The following is a 14,820-nucleotide window of genomic DNA, read 5'->3' on the forward strand; positions in this document are numbered from 1 at the left end:
AGTGGGCAAAAATTTGAATAGTTGCACCAGGAAGAACAAAAGAGTAATGGGGACCCCAGTGTACGCGGAAAGGTGCTCAGCTTCTTTGTACCTCAGACAATGGAAAAGAAAGCCCTGGGGAGGTGGTAGCACACCCACCAGATTTCTACAAGTTGACCGTACTAAATGTAGGGCAGAGCACCGAGCCTCACTGATTTCCATGGCCTGCAGGTGCAAAGTTCCCTGCTTAGGCGTATGGAAAAGACTGTGGCCCCATCTGGGAAGGTTTGGTAACAGTTGCATGTGACCCCGCAGAAGCCATGAGCAGGGGAGAAGTCTCTTCCAAAGCGCACCCTCCCCCGACCCCCCCAAACCCCGGACCAGCTCACGCGGACGCAGGGGGAATTCATCACTTGTGTTACTTGTTGCTGAGAAAGGCAGGGGCACTTCTGCAGGGCACACGGCTGGTGCAGAGCTTGGAGAAGTCTCCAGCTTGGCCCCGGCCCCACCTCTGCACCCCTCCTCGCACCCGCCTGGCCCACGGCTCCCCACTCAGGTCTCTTTTGCCGAGGGCTGCTTTCCTGACTGAGATGGTGTCCTTGACCCATGTATCCCTCCCTGTCCCCAGAGCCCAAGGAGGTGTTTGCCAAGGAGCAGCCAGCACACGGCGAAGTGCAGGCCATGGCGGGGGCCAGTGCCACGCTGAGCTGCGAGGTGGCCCAGGCCCAGACGGAGGTGACGTGGTACAAGGATGGAAAGAAGCTGAGTTCGAGCTCTAAAGTGCGTGTGGAGGCCACGGGCCGAGGGCGACGGCTGGTGGTGCAGCAGGCGGGCAAGGCAGACGCCGGGGAGTACAGCTGCGAGGCTGGGGGCCAGAGGGTCTCCTTCCACCTGGATGTCACAGGTCAGTCCTGGAGGAGGATACTGAGCTAGCGTATTTGGAGGTGATGAGGGGATGGTCTTGCGGCCTGACAGACGGGTGTTCACTTGCCTGTAGCCTCCCAGTCTTCCACGTCCCACGTTTATAGCCATTTTTGCCAGGGGGAGGTTGGATGGAGAGGGTGGGCGTGGAAGTAAGAAGGGTCCTTTGTGTCCCCCTGTTTCCATGCGGTAAGGCCCAGTCACAGTGTCTTAGCACCTGCCAGAGCCTTCCTCTTGTTCCTGGCTCTCCCTGATGCATGGCGTCTGAGGTCGGCCTGGGGATATGTGACTTTCCTCTCATCGTATATCTTTCATAACACCTACCACATGTCCTCATCCGGCAGCTCATGCCGGGTCTTAGTTTGTCAGATGGGGTTTCAACTTCCTTGATCCCGGATTAGTGGAGATCCTGGTACACAATCCAGCTTGGAATTATCTGAGGAGTGAAATTTTGATGATCAGATTCATGTTTCTGAGATGCCCTTCCTCCCTTTTCCTGGATAGGGAAGCTCCGGTTGCTTTAGGTAGCGGAAGATAGGCCCAAGTTTTGTTGTCCCGATCTTGTAAAGGGAGGAAAAAAGGAGGAATGGTATAGAGTGACCTGTGCTATTTAGGGTGATCTTCTTAAATGCAGTAGGATTTTGTCTTTGTCTTCAAACTGTTTGGAGGTTGTGGGTCGGTATTCCCCGTGGCCTTATTTTGATGAATTTAGGAATGGAAAGGAAAAATTCGCTTCTGCCCCATCATTCTGCTTTGCTAATGAGGAGTGAGTGTACTAGCAGCAGACTCTGACTGGCAAAGCAGTCTTTATTTCGTTGCATTTTCCTAAAGGTTAGTGAGTGTCTCTGCCTTGTGGCTGGAAGAATGGGCAGTCTAAGAAATCAGGTAACTCATCTTGTGTGAAGAGAGTCTTAATGCTGAGTAGGGGTGGGCTGCCAATCCACATTGACTCCTAGGTGCCAACCCGTAACTGTTTGAGACCGTGCGACCATAGGATGATTTATGGATGTCTATAGATATCCCAGATCCGAGAAGGCATTTCTGTAAAATGTGGCATTTGGGGAATATTAGAGAGTGTTTTTAAATAGAAGCTTTGAAAAGTTGTGAAATTTGACTAAATCCTGGCCAGCTGTATGAACACTGACACAAGAAGATACAGAAATCTCAAAGAGTTGTATGACTTTTCAATCAGTAGGAAGAATAGTGAAAAATATTCTCAAGAACTACCTCGTAGTTCTCTGGTACACTCTACAAAATATCCTGAAAAACTATTATTCCATGCTTGTGGAGATGGTCTTAGAGACAGAAGAAGGAGATGCACTCCATAACTTTCTTTATGCAATGAATATAACATAGATACCAGAACCACACAAGAAAGGCAGGAAGAATGAGTGAAATTCCAGATGTATCTATTGTGGTTATCAAAGCCCAAATCATAAATTAAATGTTAGTAAAAGGAATTCAGTCATGTATGCAGGGGGTAGAGATCAGTTATGAAAGTCATAGTCTAGGATTGCACCTTGGGTTGAATGCTGGCAACGTTAATAGATATAAGGCTTGACATTAAGAGACTGAATGCAAAAAATGTGATCATCTCAATGAGCACAGAATCAAATGTCTGATTAAATTTAAATGTCCTATATCGAGGCAATAATTTGATAAAATGGAGCATCAGTTCCTTCCATAATATTCTTAGCAAATTGTATAAAAGTGTTCTTTTTTTTATATTATAAAATACATATACAATAGCAGCAACAGCAACATCCCAGTTAATGGGTATCTGGAAACCCTGATGTGAGTGACAGTACACTGACTAACCACTGAGTCAAGTATGAAGGATCATAAAATCACTGGCAAAAGTTTTCGTGAATCTAAAGTTGGAATATGCTGATGATGTGATTATCAATTCAGAGAACTCCCAAAATTATTTTTTGACTGTGTACGATTCTTGAGTAGGATTCGTGTTTAAAGAAGTCAATATGCAGAAAACATTTCTAAATCTAAGTTCATGGAAACATGGATTGTTGGGTGTATCCTGGAGGGAGAGAGGCAGTTCTTTTATATCATGGGTTGTTTTCCATGTAATAATCCTTAGTCACATTTTCCTAGCTTGTTCAGACTCCACTGGTGGTCTTTGGTGTCTGTCACTCTGGGTCTACCTGTTGCATAGGGCTGAGGTAGACGAGTTATCTGTCCACTGGGGTTTTTGTGGCAGATCATCTAGATCCTTACCAAGAACACTTGAGGTTCCTGTTAGTAAGAGATGTTTCAATTCATTGAAGCAGAATAAGGGAAAATGTTGGTCACACAATAATACTTGGAATTATTTCATGCCTGAATTTTGTGTTATAAAGTTTCAGGTATCCTGGGACAGCAATTTTCACATTGATAAGTAAGCTTTCTGAACACAGATGTAGCAAAATATAGATTCATATTTTGTTGCAATGTGTGTACAAAATTCACAAAGAACAGAGGGTTACAAATTGATCAATTCCTAGGAACTATGGCAAAACTCACACAATGGAAAATAGACAAGTTGTACAGTCGATAATCATTTTTTTAAACATCTCTAATGGAGTATAATTGCTTTACAATGGTGTGTTAGTTGCTGCTTTATAACAAAGTGAATCAGCTATACATATACATATATCCCCATATCTCCTCCCTCTTGCATCTCCCTCCCATCCTCCCTATCCCACCCCTCTAGGTGGTCACAAAGCACCGAGCTGATCTCCCTGTGCTATGTGGCTGCTTCCCACTAGCTATCTATTTTACATCTGGTAATGTATATATGACCATGCCGCTCTCTCACTTCGTCCCAGCTTACCCTTCCCCCTCCCCATGTCCTCAAGAGCATTCTCTATGTCTGCATCTTTATTCCTGTCCTGCCCCAAGGTTCTTCAGGACCTTTTTTTTTTTTAGATTCCATATATATGTGTTAGCATATGGTATTTGTTTTTCTCTTTCTGACTTACTTCACTCTGTATGACAGACTCCAGGTCCATCCACCTCACTACAAAAAACTCAATTTCGTTTCTTTTTGTGGCTGAGTAATATTCCATTGTATATATGTGCCACATCTTCTTAATCCATTCATTTGTCAACGGACACTTAGGTTGTTTCCATGTCCTGGCTATTGTAAATAGAGCTGCAATGAACATTGTAGTACATGACTCTTTTTTTTGGGGGGGGGGTACGCGGGCCTCTCACTGTTGTGGCCTCTCCCGTTGCGGGGCACAGGCTTCGGACGCACAGGCTCCGCGGACATGGCTCACGGGCCCAGCCGCTCTGCGGCATGTGGGATCTTCCCGGACCGGGGCACGAACCCGTGTCCCCTGCATCAGCAGGCGGACTCTCAACCACTGTGCCACCAGGGAAGCCCTACATGACTGTTTTTGAATTATGGTTTGCTCAGGGTATATACCAGGTAGTGGGATTGCTGGGTCATATGGTAGTTCTATTTTTAGTTTTTAAGGGACCTCCATACTGTTCTCCATAGTGGCTGTATCAATTTACATTCCCACCAACAGTGCAAGAGGGTTCTCTTTTCTCCACACCCTCTCCAGCATTCATTGTTTGTAGATTTTTTGATGATGGTCATTCTGACTGGTGTGAGGTGATACCTCATTGTAGTTGTGATTTGCATTTTCTAATGATTAGTGATGTTGAACATCCTTTCATGTGTTTGTTGGCAATCTGTATATCTTCTTTGGAGAAATGTCTATTTAGGTCTTCTGCCCATGTTTGGATTGGGTTGTTTGTTTTTTTGATATTGAGCTGCATGAGTTGCTTGTAAATTTTGGAGCTTAATCCTTTGCCAGTTGCTTCATTTGCAAATATTTTCTCCCATGCTAAGGGTTGTGTTTTTGTCTTGTTTATGGTTTCCTTTGCTCTGCAAAAGCTTCTAAGTTTCATTAGGTCCCATTTGTTTTCTTTTGTTTTTATTTCCATTTCTCTAGGAGGTGGGTCAAAAGGGATCTTGTTGTGATTTATGTTATAGAGTGTTCTGCCTTTGTTTTCCTCTAAGAGTTTTATAGTGTCTGGCCTTACATTTAGGTCTTTAATCCATTTGGAGTTTATTTTTGTGTATGGTGTTAGGGAGTGTTCTAATTTCATACTTTTACATGTACCTGTCCAGCTTTCCCAGCACTGCTTATTGAAGAGGCTGTCTTTCCTCCACTGTATATTCTTGCCTCTTTTATCAAAGATAAGGTGACCATATGTGCACGGGTTTACCTCTGTGCTTTCTATCCTGTTCCATTGATCTATATTTCTGTTTTCATGTCAGTACCATACTGTCTTGATTACTGTAGCTTTGTAGTATAGTCTGAAGTCCAGGAGCCTGATTCCTCCAACTCTGTTTTTCTTTCTCAAGATTGCTTTGGGTATTCGGGGTCTTTTATGTTTTTATACAAATTGTGAAATTTTTTGTTCTACTTCTGTGAAAAATGCCATTGGTAGTTTGATAGGGATTGCATTGAATCTGTAGATTGCTTTGGGTAGTATAGTCATTTTCTCAATGTTGATTCTTCCAGTCCAGGAGCATGGTCTATCTCTCCATCTGTTTGTATTATCTTTAATTTCTTTCATCAGTGTCTTATCGTTTTCTGCATACAGCTCTTTTGTCTCCTTAGGTAGGTTTATTGCTAGGTATTTTATTCTTTTTATTGCAATGGTAAATGCAAGTGTTTCCTTAATTTCTCTTTCAGATTTTTCATCATTAGTGTATAGGCATGCAAGGGATTTCTGTGCATTAATTTTGTATCCTGCTACTTTACCAAAGTCATTGATTAGATCTAGTAGTTTTCTGGTATCATCTTTAGGGTTCTCATGTCATCTGCAAACAGTGACAGTTTACTTCTTCTTTTCCGATTTGGATTCCTTTTATTTCTTTTTCTTCTTTGATTGCTGTGGCTAAAACTTCCAATACTATGTTGAATAATAGTGGTGAGAGTGGGCAACCTTGTCTTGTCCCTGATCTTAGAGGAAATGGTGTCAGTTTTTCACCATTGAGAATGATGTTGGCTGTGTGTTTGTCATATATGGCCTTTATTATGTTGAGGTAAGTTCCCTCTATGCCTACTTTCTGGAGGGTTTTTATTATAAATGGGTGTTGAATTTTGTCAAAAGCTTTTTTTGCCAGCTGATAGTCTTTTAAATAAATGGAACCATAATAAATAATCTCACAGCAGAAATCTAAGCCCACTCACTCTACTGTTAAATTGTGCTGAGTATTCTGGAATGCAATTATTCCATGTTCATACAGATTCTTCTGTAGTATTGAAAAATGGAATACATTCTCTAATTCATTTTATGTGTAGAACATATCATTGATACCAAAATCTGATAAGGTAAATATGAATAAGTAACACAGTTTAATCTATTGTATGATATCAAGGCTAATATCTTCAACAAAATAGTAGCAAACTGAATTCAACAGGTTATCAAGAGGAAAATACACTCTGAGAACAGTCCTATTGCAAGAGTGCAAGGTTTATCTAACACAAGGAACAGTAGAAAATGTATAGAAAGATTGACATCAAGAAAATAAAAGAAAAATGATACTATTTCCCCAATAAATGGAGATTAAAAATACTCAATGAAATATAACATCATATATCTAGGAGAAATACTTGATAAAATTTAGCATCAATTCCTGCCATAAAATTCTTACCAAAGTATTAATAAAAGGTTCTTCTTTCATTTAATAATTGGTAGTGTAGAGAAAACTAGCTAACATCACACATAAAGTGAAACCTTGAAAGCATTGCCTTTGAAGTAGGGAACAAGACAAGGAAACCAATTTTCACCACTGTAATGCTACATTTATAGCACAGTAAGGAGGGAAATTGGAACACACAGATGATATGATTATCAGTTTAGAAAATCCAGAAACATTAATTACTACACTTAGTAAGAGAGTTGCGAAACATTACCGCATACAAAAATAATACAGAGGGCTTCCCTGGTGGCGCAGTGGTTGAGAGTCCGCCTGCCGATGCAGGGGACACAGGTTCATGCCCTGGTCTGGGAAGATCCCACGTGCCGCCGAGCGGCTAGGCCCGTGAGCCATGGCCACTGAGTCTGTGCGTCCGGAGCCTGTGCTCCGCAACGGGAGAGGCCACAACAGTGAGAGGCCTGCGTACCAAAATAATAATAATAATGATAATAATATACAGAAAACAGTTCTATATCTATATACCAGAAACAAGAAACTGGAAAATGAAATTTTCAGAGTTACAATAACATTAGATGGGTGGGTCATTTTACCAGTTCCAAGTCTAAGAAAGGATCTTGAGACACTTTGTGGGAGAAATGATTAGACATTGTAGAGAGGCAGGCAAAAAGATACAAATAAATGGATATGAATCTATGGAAGACCTAGAAGTGTTCAATTCCCATTAAACCCCAAATAATAGGTCTTTTGGGTGTGAGAATATTGACAAGTTGATTGCAAAAGCCAGTCAAAGAACAGAATGAGGACATTTGATCTAACCTAAATCAAGACTTTTATTTTAAGTTACAGCAGTTTGGACAAGTGGGTCTCAGTGCAGAGACAGATAAATAGCCCAAGGGACTGGAATGGTGAGTTCATGCTGAGGTGGAGAGAAAGGAGGGTCTTTTCATAAATGGTACTAAGACCATTAACTATATGGAAAAATAAAATAACACTGGAATCTACCTCCTAGAACACAAAGAACCAACTCCAGGCAGGTTAGAGACCTCTGTGTGAAAGGTAAAACAAGCTTTTATCAGATAATAGAGGTTATTTAATGACCTCAGGATAATGAAGGATTTTTAAACAGAACATAAATGTAGAAACCACAAAGGACAAATTGATATCAAATTGATATATCTGCCTGTAACAGACTTAATTAAATAACTTAATTTCACCAGAAATGTCATAAAGGAATGAAAAGGTAGAGCAGGAAAATGGGGAGGATAGATAAACACACATAAGCATCAACACTCTATAGCATTTATTTATATAAAGAGCTCCTAAATGAATATGGAAAAGACAGACAATGCTAATTTTGAAACTTGTGGAAAACTTGAACAGTGACACCACAGAAGAGTAAACCACAGAATGACCAAAAAATTCATAAAGATTCTTCCCTTTGAGAATCATCAGGACCATGCAATAGACAGCCAGATGGTGTAACTTCACTCCCACCAGGTTGCCAACAGTTGACAATACTGAGAATAGGCAAGAGGGTGGAGTCTCAGGACCTCTCATTCACTGCAGATGAGAACATGACCTGCACAACTGTATGGGAAAGACTCTGGCCTCATCTAGGAAGGCTGAGGAATGCATGGCTCTACGGCTCCTCTCCTAGAGGATTTGTGCAGGGGAGAAGTCTCTCCCAGCTTCTCACTGGAACAGCCTACATAGATCAGGAGAACGTAGAAATAAAGGGTGTCACTTGTTGCTGAGAACGTGGTGGAGCTTCTCTAGGTCACACAGCTGGTGCAAAGCCTGGAGAGGTTTCCTGTCTTCCTGGCTTCCTGTTTAGTCGTTCTTTCCACAGTGCTGCATCTTGACTTAGATGGTATCTTTGACCCTATGCATCCCTCCCTTCCCCCAGAGCCCATGGTGGTGTTTGCCAAAGAGCAGCCAGCACGCAGTGAAGTGCAGGCCGTAGCGGGGGCCAGTGCCGTGCTGAGTTGCGAGGTGGCCCAGGCCCCGACAGAGGTGACGTGGTACAAGGATGGAAAGAAGCTGAGTTCGAGCTCGAAAGTGCGTGTGGAAGCCAAGGGCTGCACCCGGCAGCTGGTGGTGCAGCAGGCAGGGAAGGTGGATGCTGGAGAGTACAGCTGTGAAGCCAGGGGCCAGAGGGTCTCCTTCCACCTGGATGTCCCAGGTGAGTTATTTGGGAGGGATGCTAAATTAGCCCTTTATGGAGATGATGTGACTGGCTTATAGCCGTGACAGACCCAGTGATCTTTCCATCACATTTAATCTCTTTACATCTCCCATCTTCCCACCTCCCACTTTCATACTTGTGCCTGATCCCAGGGACACTGGATGGGAAGGGCGTGTATGGAAGGAAGAGTGTCCCCTCTTGTGCACCATGAGTGGTGTTTCCATGTTGTAATGTTCCAGGTGATCTTTGGTGTCCAGGACCCTGGCTCCATCTCGCCCTTGGGGTCTCGAGTAGACCAGATGTCTCTCACCTCAGGATATGTGAATGTACTTTTGGATGTTCTAGCAGCATCCAGATTCTCTCACCCAGCACCATATGAGGATTTGCCCTAATCAGAGACGTTTGTATTTCTTTGAACCTGATAAGGGGAAGTTTCAGGCACATAATCATACTTGGCATTACCTCAAGTCTGAATTTTGGATCAGCAAAGTTTTAGTTGTCTTGGGACACTCTTCCTTCCTTGCACATGGTTGTAGAAGTTATGTATGTACCCAAATGTTGCAAAATATAGGTTCCTGTTCTCTTGCAATGTCTGTGCAAAGTAAACCAAGAGAAGAGGGTTGGTAGATATATGTCTTTGATATGCACCTCTGAGATATGGCACATTCATCTGAAAGCAAATTTTGGTTTCCTTTTGTCTTTCAATTAGTATATTCTGTGTCAGTATTTCCTTTGGAGTTTGATGTATAAATTTAGAAATGGAGAGTAGTAAGGAGCTTTTCTTACACTAGCATGCTTTGTTAAAGATGAGGTATGGTAGTAGCAGCCACTGACTGGTAAAGTGGTATTTATTTCATATCATTTCCTAATGACTCTTGTGTGTGTCTGTACCTTCTGGGCTGGTTCACAGAGATGTCTGCGAACTAACTTTAGTTTCCTTTTGTTAAGAGAGGTTAACCTCAAATAGAGATGGGCTGTGGTCCTGCATTGACTCCTAAGTGCCACCACATAACAGTTTGTATTAGTATATAATGATTCATAGGTGTATATAGATACCAAGAAACCCACTATGAATCATTTGACATTATTATAATAAAACACGATATTATTTCACACAAGTAAATTTGAAAAGTTTTGAAATAGTGGCCAATTCTTAGAAAATTATACCAAAACTTACGCAAGAAGAAATTAACGACTTGAACAGTCTAATAACCTTTTAACTAAATGGAAACATAATAAAAGAATCTTCTCATAGAACAAGATTAAGCTCAGTGGCTCTACTGGCAATTTATATAGAATATTCTGGAAAGAAATTATTCCATGTTCATCGAGATTCTTTAAGAGAATGGAAAAGGGATATACATATATTTTTGTATTTTTGTATTTTTTTGCATCTTTATTGGAGTATAATTGCTTTACAATGGTGTGTTAGTTTCTGCTTTATAACAAAGTGAATCAGTTATACATATACATATGTTCCCATATCTCTTCCCTCTTGCGTCTCCCTCCCTCCCACCCTATCCCACCCCCCTAGAGGGTCACAAAGCCCCGAGCTGATCTCCCTGTGCCATGCGGCTGCTTCCCACTAGCTATCTATTTTACGTTTGGTAGTGTATATATGTCCATGCCACTCTCTCACTTCGTCCCAGCTTACCCTTCCTGCTTCCGGTGTCCTCAAGTCCATTCTCTAGTAGGTCTGTGTCTTTATTCCTGTCTTACCCCTAGGTTCTTCGTGACATTTTTTTTTCTTAAATTCCATATATATGTGTTAGCATATGGTACTTGTCTTTCTCTTTCTGACTTACTTCACTCTGTATGACAGACTCTAGGTCCATCCACCTCATTACAAATAGCTCAATTTCGTTTCTTTTTATGGCTGAGTAATATTCCATTGTATATATGTGCCACATCTTCTTTATCCATTCATCCGATGATGGACACTTAGGTTGTTTCCATCTCCAGGCTATTGTAAATAGAGCTGCAATGAACATTTAGGTACATGACTCTTTTTGAATTATGGTTTTCTCAGGGTATATGCCCAGTAGTGGAATTGCTGGGTCATATGGTAGTTCTATTTGTAGTTTTTTAAGGAACCTCCATACTGTTCTCCATAGTGGCTGTACCAATTCACATTCCCACCAGCAGTGCAAGAGGGTTCCCTTTTCTCCACACCCTCTCCAGCATTTACTGTTTCTAGATTTTTTGATGATGGCCATTCTGACTGGTGTGAGATGATGTCTCATTGTAGTTTTGATTTGCATTTCTCTAATGATTAATGATGTTGAGCATTCTTTCATGTGTTTGTTGGCAGTCTGTATATCTTCTTTGGAGAAATGTCTATTTAGGTTTTCTGCCCATTTTTGGATTGGGTTTTTGTTTTTTTGTTATTGAGCTGCATGAGCTGCTTGTAAAGTTTGGGGATTAATCCTTTGTCAGTTGCTTCATTTGCAAATATTTTCTCCCATTCTGAGGGTTGTCTTTTGGTCTTGTTTATGGTTTCCTTTGCTGTGCAAAAGCTTTGAAGGGGATATACATATATATGTGTATATATGGAGATATACATATATATGGATATATATGGATATGTGTGTATATATATATATATATATATATATATATGCTCTTTAACTCATTTTATGTAGCTAGCATATAGCATCGATACCAAAATCTGACAAAGAAAGTATAAAGAATTGAAATTACAGGCCAGTCTTTTATGGATGTCAATATCAAAATCCTATACAAAGTATTGGCAAAGTGAGTGGAGCAATGCATGAAAAGCACAATACACTCAGATCTTAATCCAGGAATGCAAGGGTGGTTCAACATCAGAACATAAGAAAAATCAATACAATCTATAATGTTAAGAAACTAAAAGAGAAAAAGCATGTTTTTACCTAGAAGAATGCAGAATAAAAGTGCTTGATAAATTTTTTGCATCATATTCAGAATAAGAGTTTTATGAAATGTAGTAGCATATATTCATATTAATAAACTTCTTAATAAACTAGTAATAAAAGGATAGTTTCTTAATTTGATACAGGGTGCTAAAGAAAACCACAGCAAACATCACACTTATAGGGAAACCTTGAAAGCTTTTCTTTTTAACTGGAGCATTTCAAGTGGCTCCACTATCAGAACTTGTGTCCAACATTGTACAGCCTATAAGGAGGAATATAAAGCAATAAAATTTAGAAAAAGTAAAAGTGGACTTCACCGATGATAAGATTATTAATGTAGAAGGTAGAAAAGGAAGAATTTTTAGAGTTAGTAAGAAAGTTAAGGAAGACTGCCACATACAAAATACACAGAAAACGCTTCTATGTTGAGGTACTAGCAACAAAGAGTCAGAAAAGGATATTTTAAGACAATTATAATAGCATCAAAAGTATCATGCTTCTAATTCCATGTCTAATAAAATATGTTTAAGGCTTCTGAGGAGGATATTATTAAATACTTTAGGGAGACAGTGCTAAATGAATGGTGGGATATGCATGGAAGACACAAAGATGTCCACTCCTAATCAAAACCCAAAGAAAAGTTCTTTTGTGGGTGTGTCAAAATTGACTAGTTGATTCCAAGAGTCAAGTGGAACCGAAGCACTCATAAAGTGAGAGCGTTTCATCTGCAAGATACCAAACTTATTATAAAGCTACAGTAGTGAAGACAACTGGGTTTCAATGCAGGGATAAATACACAGAACAAAGGAACAGAATAGTGAGCTCTGAAACAGCCCCGCACATAACCAGACTCCCCCATCCCTTTTCTGTTTTTTAACTCTGTAGTGCTAGTGTGTGGTATAGAGAAAGGATGGTCTTTTCATAAACTGTGCTAATACCATGTAACTGTATACATATATCTCTATTTTTATATCTATTCCTCTATAATAAAAATGGACATCTCCCTCGCAGCACACACAAACACCAACTCCAGGTGGGTTAGAGACTCCAATGTGAAAGATAAAGCAAGCTCTTAGCAGCTAATTTAGATTATTTAATGACCTGAGGGTAATAAAAGATTTCTTAAATAGGATATAAATGCATTAATCACAAGGGACAAATTGACATACTTGCCTGTATTAAAACTAAGAACTATATCAACAGAAGACACATAAAAGATGACAAAACAAGTGACAAAGATGGAGAAGTTATTTACACACCCATAATTCTCAAAGTTCTAACATAAATATATAAAGAGTTCCTGAAAATGAATAAGGAAAAGACAGACAATGCTACTGCTAACTGGGCAAAAGCCTTGCAATGACACTACAGAAGGGCAAACACCAAAAGCCAAAAAGATCAGAAATGGTGCTCCACTCTAAATCATCAGGACCATGCAAAAGAGAGCTCAGGAAGTACAACTACCAGATTGCCAACAGCTGACAACAGCATGGGGCCTCAGGAACTCTCCTGCACTGTGGGTGGGAACGTTCTCTGCTCAGTCGTGTGGCAAAGACTCTGCATCCTCTAGGAAGGTTGAGGTGTGCATGCCTCCTGATCCCACAGTTTCTTTCCTGGAGGAACATGTGCATGGAAGAAATCTTTCACAAAGTCCCCACTTGGAACAACATGCACAGATCAGTGGTAGAATGTATAGATAAATTGTGGGTACTTGTTGCACAGCTAGCACAGAGCCTGGAGAAGTTTCCAGCCCCCGTTCCCATCTGTCCAGGCCTTTTTTCCCCAGTGCTGCCTTCTTGACTGAGATGGTGTCCTTGACCCGTGTATCCCTTCCTGTCCCCAGAGCCCAAGGTGGTGTTTGCCAAGGAGCAGCCGGCACGCAGTGAAGTGCAGGCCATGGCGGGGGCCAGTGCCACGCTGAGCTGCGAGGTGGCCCAGGCCCAGACGGAGGTGACGTGGTACAAGGATGGAAAGAAGCTGAGTTCGAGCTCGAAAGTGCGTGTGGAGGCCACGGGCTGCACCCGGAGGCTGGTGGTGCAGCAGGCGGACAAGGCAGACGCCGGGGAGTACAGCTGCGAGGCCGGGGGCCAGAGGGTCTCCTTCCACCTGGATGTCACAGGTGGGTGCCAGGGTTGGGTGTAAAGGCTGAGCACCTGACAAATTGGGGGAAATTAGCACATCTCCAGCAGGGTGGGGGACATGTGTGTACTGGGCCTGTGCTGGGTTCTCCTCTGATGCAGTCAGCCCCAGGGCTCTGTCCACTGGGAAGGTCCTTGAGTTGCGGGATGCTTGCCACAGCCCCTGGTCCAGGACACTCTTGGCATCTGCTTCCCCAGGTTCCTGCATCTCTCCATCACATCCCCACCTCTCCCAGCATGAAACCTGCCACAGGCTTTCTCAGTCATCTGCAGGCTGCTAAGGCCTGTAGTCTGCTGAAATGGCCATTCTTTGTCTGTCGTTGGCAAGGGGCACTGTTCCCATATTAAGTCTTCGTGGGCAGCTGTGGAACCCAGTCCTGCTCTGAGGAGCTTCTGGCCTTGGATGCCCCTACCCCCATTGGGTCTGGAGTCCCTGTCTCTGGCCTTGGGGCCCTGACCGTCCAGCTGCATTGAGGTCAGCCCATTGTGTCGGCCTCTGCTCAGATGCCCATCCTGTCCTGGGCCTGAGCCAAGCTGGTTTGTTGCCTGCTCCCATCCCTCCTGGCTGCCAATGACATCACTGGGTTTCAGTGTCCTGAGGTGGCTGACACTGTCCCTGTCCCCAGCTGTGGCCCTTGCCCCCAATCCATCAGCCAGTGTGGTCCTTCCAGGTGCTCCCCTGGGTCAGCCCTCACAGGGACGCTCTTGGGTCCCTTCCCAGGGCCTTCCCCTTCCCCCTTCTCTGCCTTGGCTTTGCCCCCTTGCTTGGCTGCTGGAGGCTCTCAGGCTGTTTCATCCCTCTCAGTCTTTGCCTGGTCTCTCCACTCCGCATGGGGGTTCTTCTACTGAGACCGTCCTCCTCTGCCTCCCTTCCTGGCCCTGCTCCCCACTGCTCTTCTGGAATTTTGGCCCAGCCCCCAGGCTGTGTCAGGGTCACTCTGTGCCTTACTTTCCGTGCATTAGCTGCTCATGGGGCCCATCTTCCCTTGGGGATGGGGGCAGGGATCCTCGACTCTCAGC

General features: G+C 42.7%; 1 protein-coding gene across 2 annotated transcripts in view; it reads left to right on the top strand.

Moving 5' to 3' along the window:
• The window catches only part of OBSCN (obscurin, cytoskeletal calmodulin and titin-interacting RhoGEF), a 158,108-nt gene that overhangs the window by 60,790 nt on the left and 82,498 nt on the right, over positions 1-14,820 (top strand). For both annotated transcript variants that reach the window (XM_029216329.1, XM_029216330.1), the window contains exons 9-11: positions 608-883; positions 8,487-8,762; positions 13,506-13,781. In XM_029216329.1, coding sequence (XP_029072162.1) covers positions 608-883; positions 8,487-8,762; positions 13,506-13,781 — 828 coding nt within the window. The remainder of the gene's footprint in view (positions 1-607; positions 884-8,486; positions 8,763-13,505; positions 13,782-14,820) is intronic.

This window comes from Monodon monoceros, unplaced genomic scaffold, assembly GCF_005190385.1.
Source record: "Monodon monoceros isolate NGI ecotype Baffin Bay Population unplaced genomic scaffold, NGI_Narwhal_1 Super_Scaffold_12, whole genome shotgun sequence".
Lineage (NCBI taxonomy): Eukaryota > Metazoa > Chordata > Mammalia > Artiodactyla > Monodontidae > Monodon > Monodon monoceros.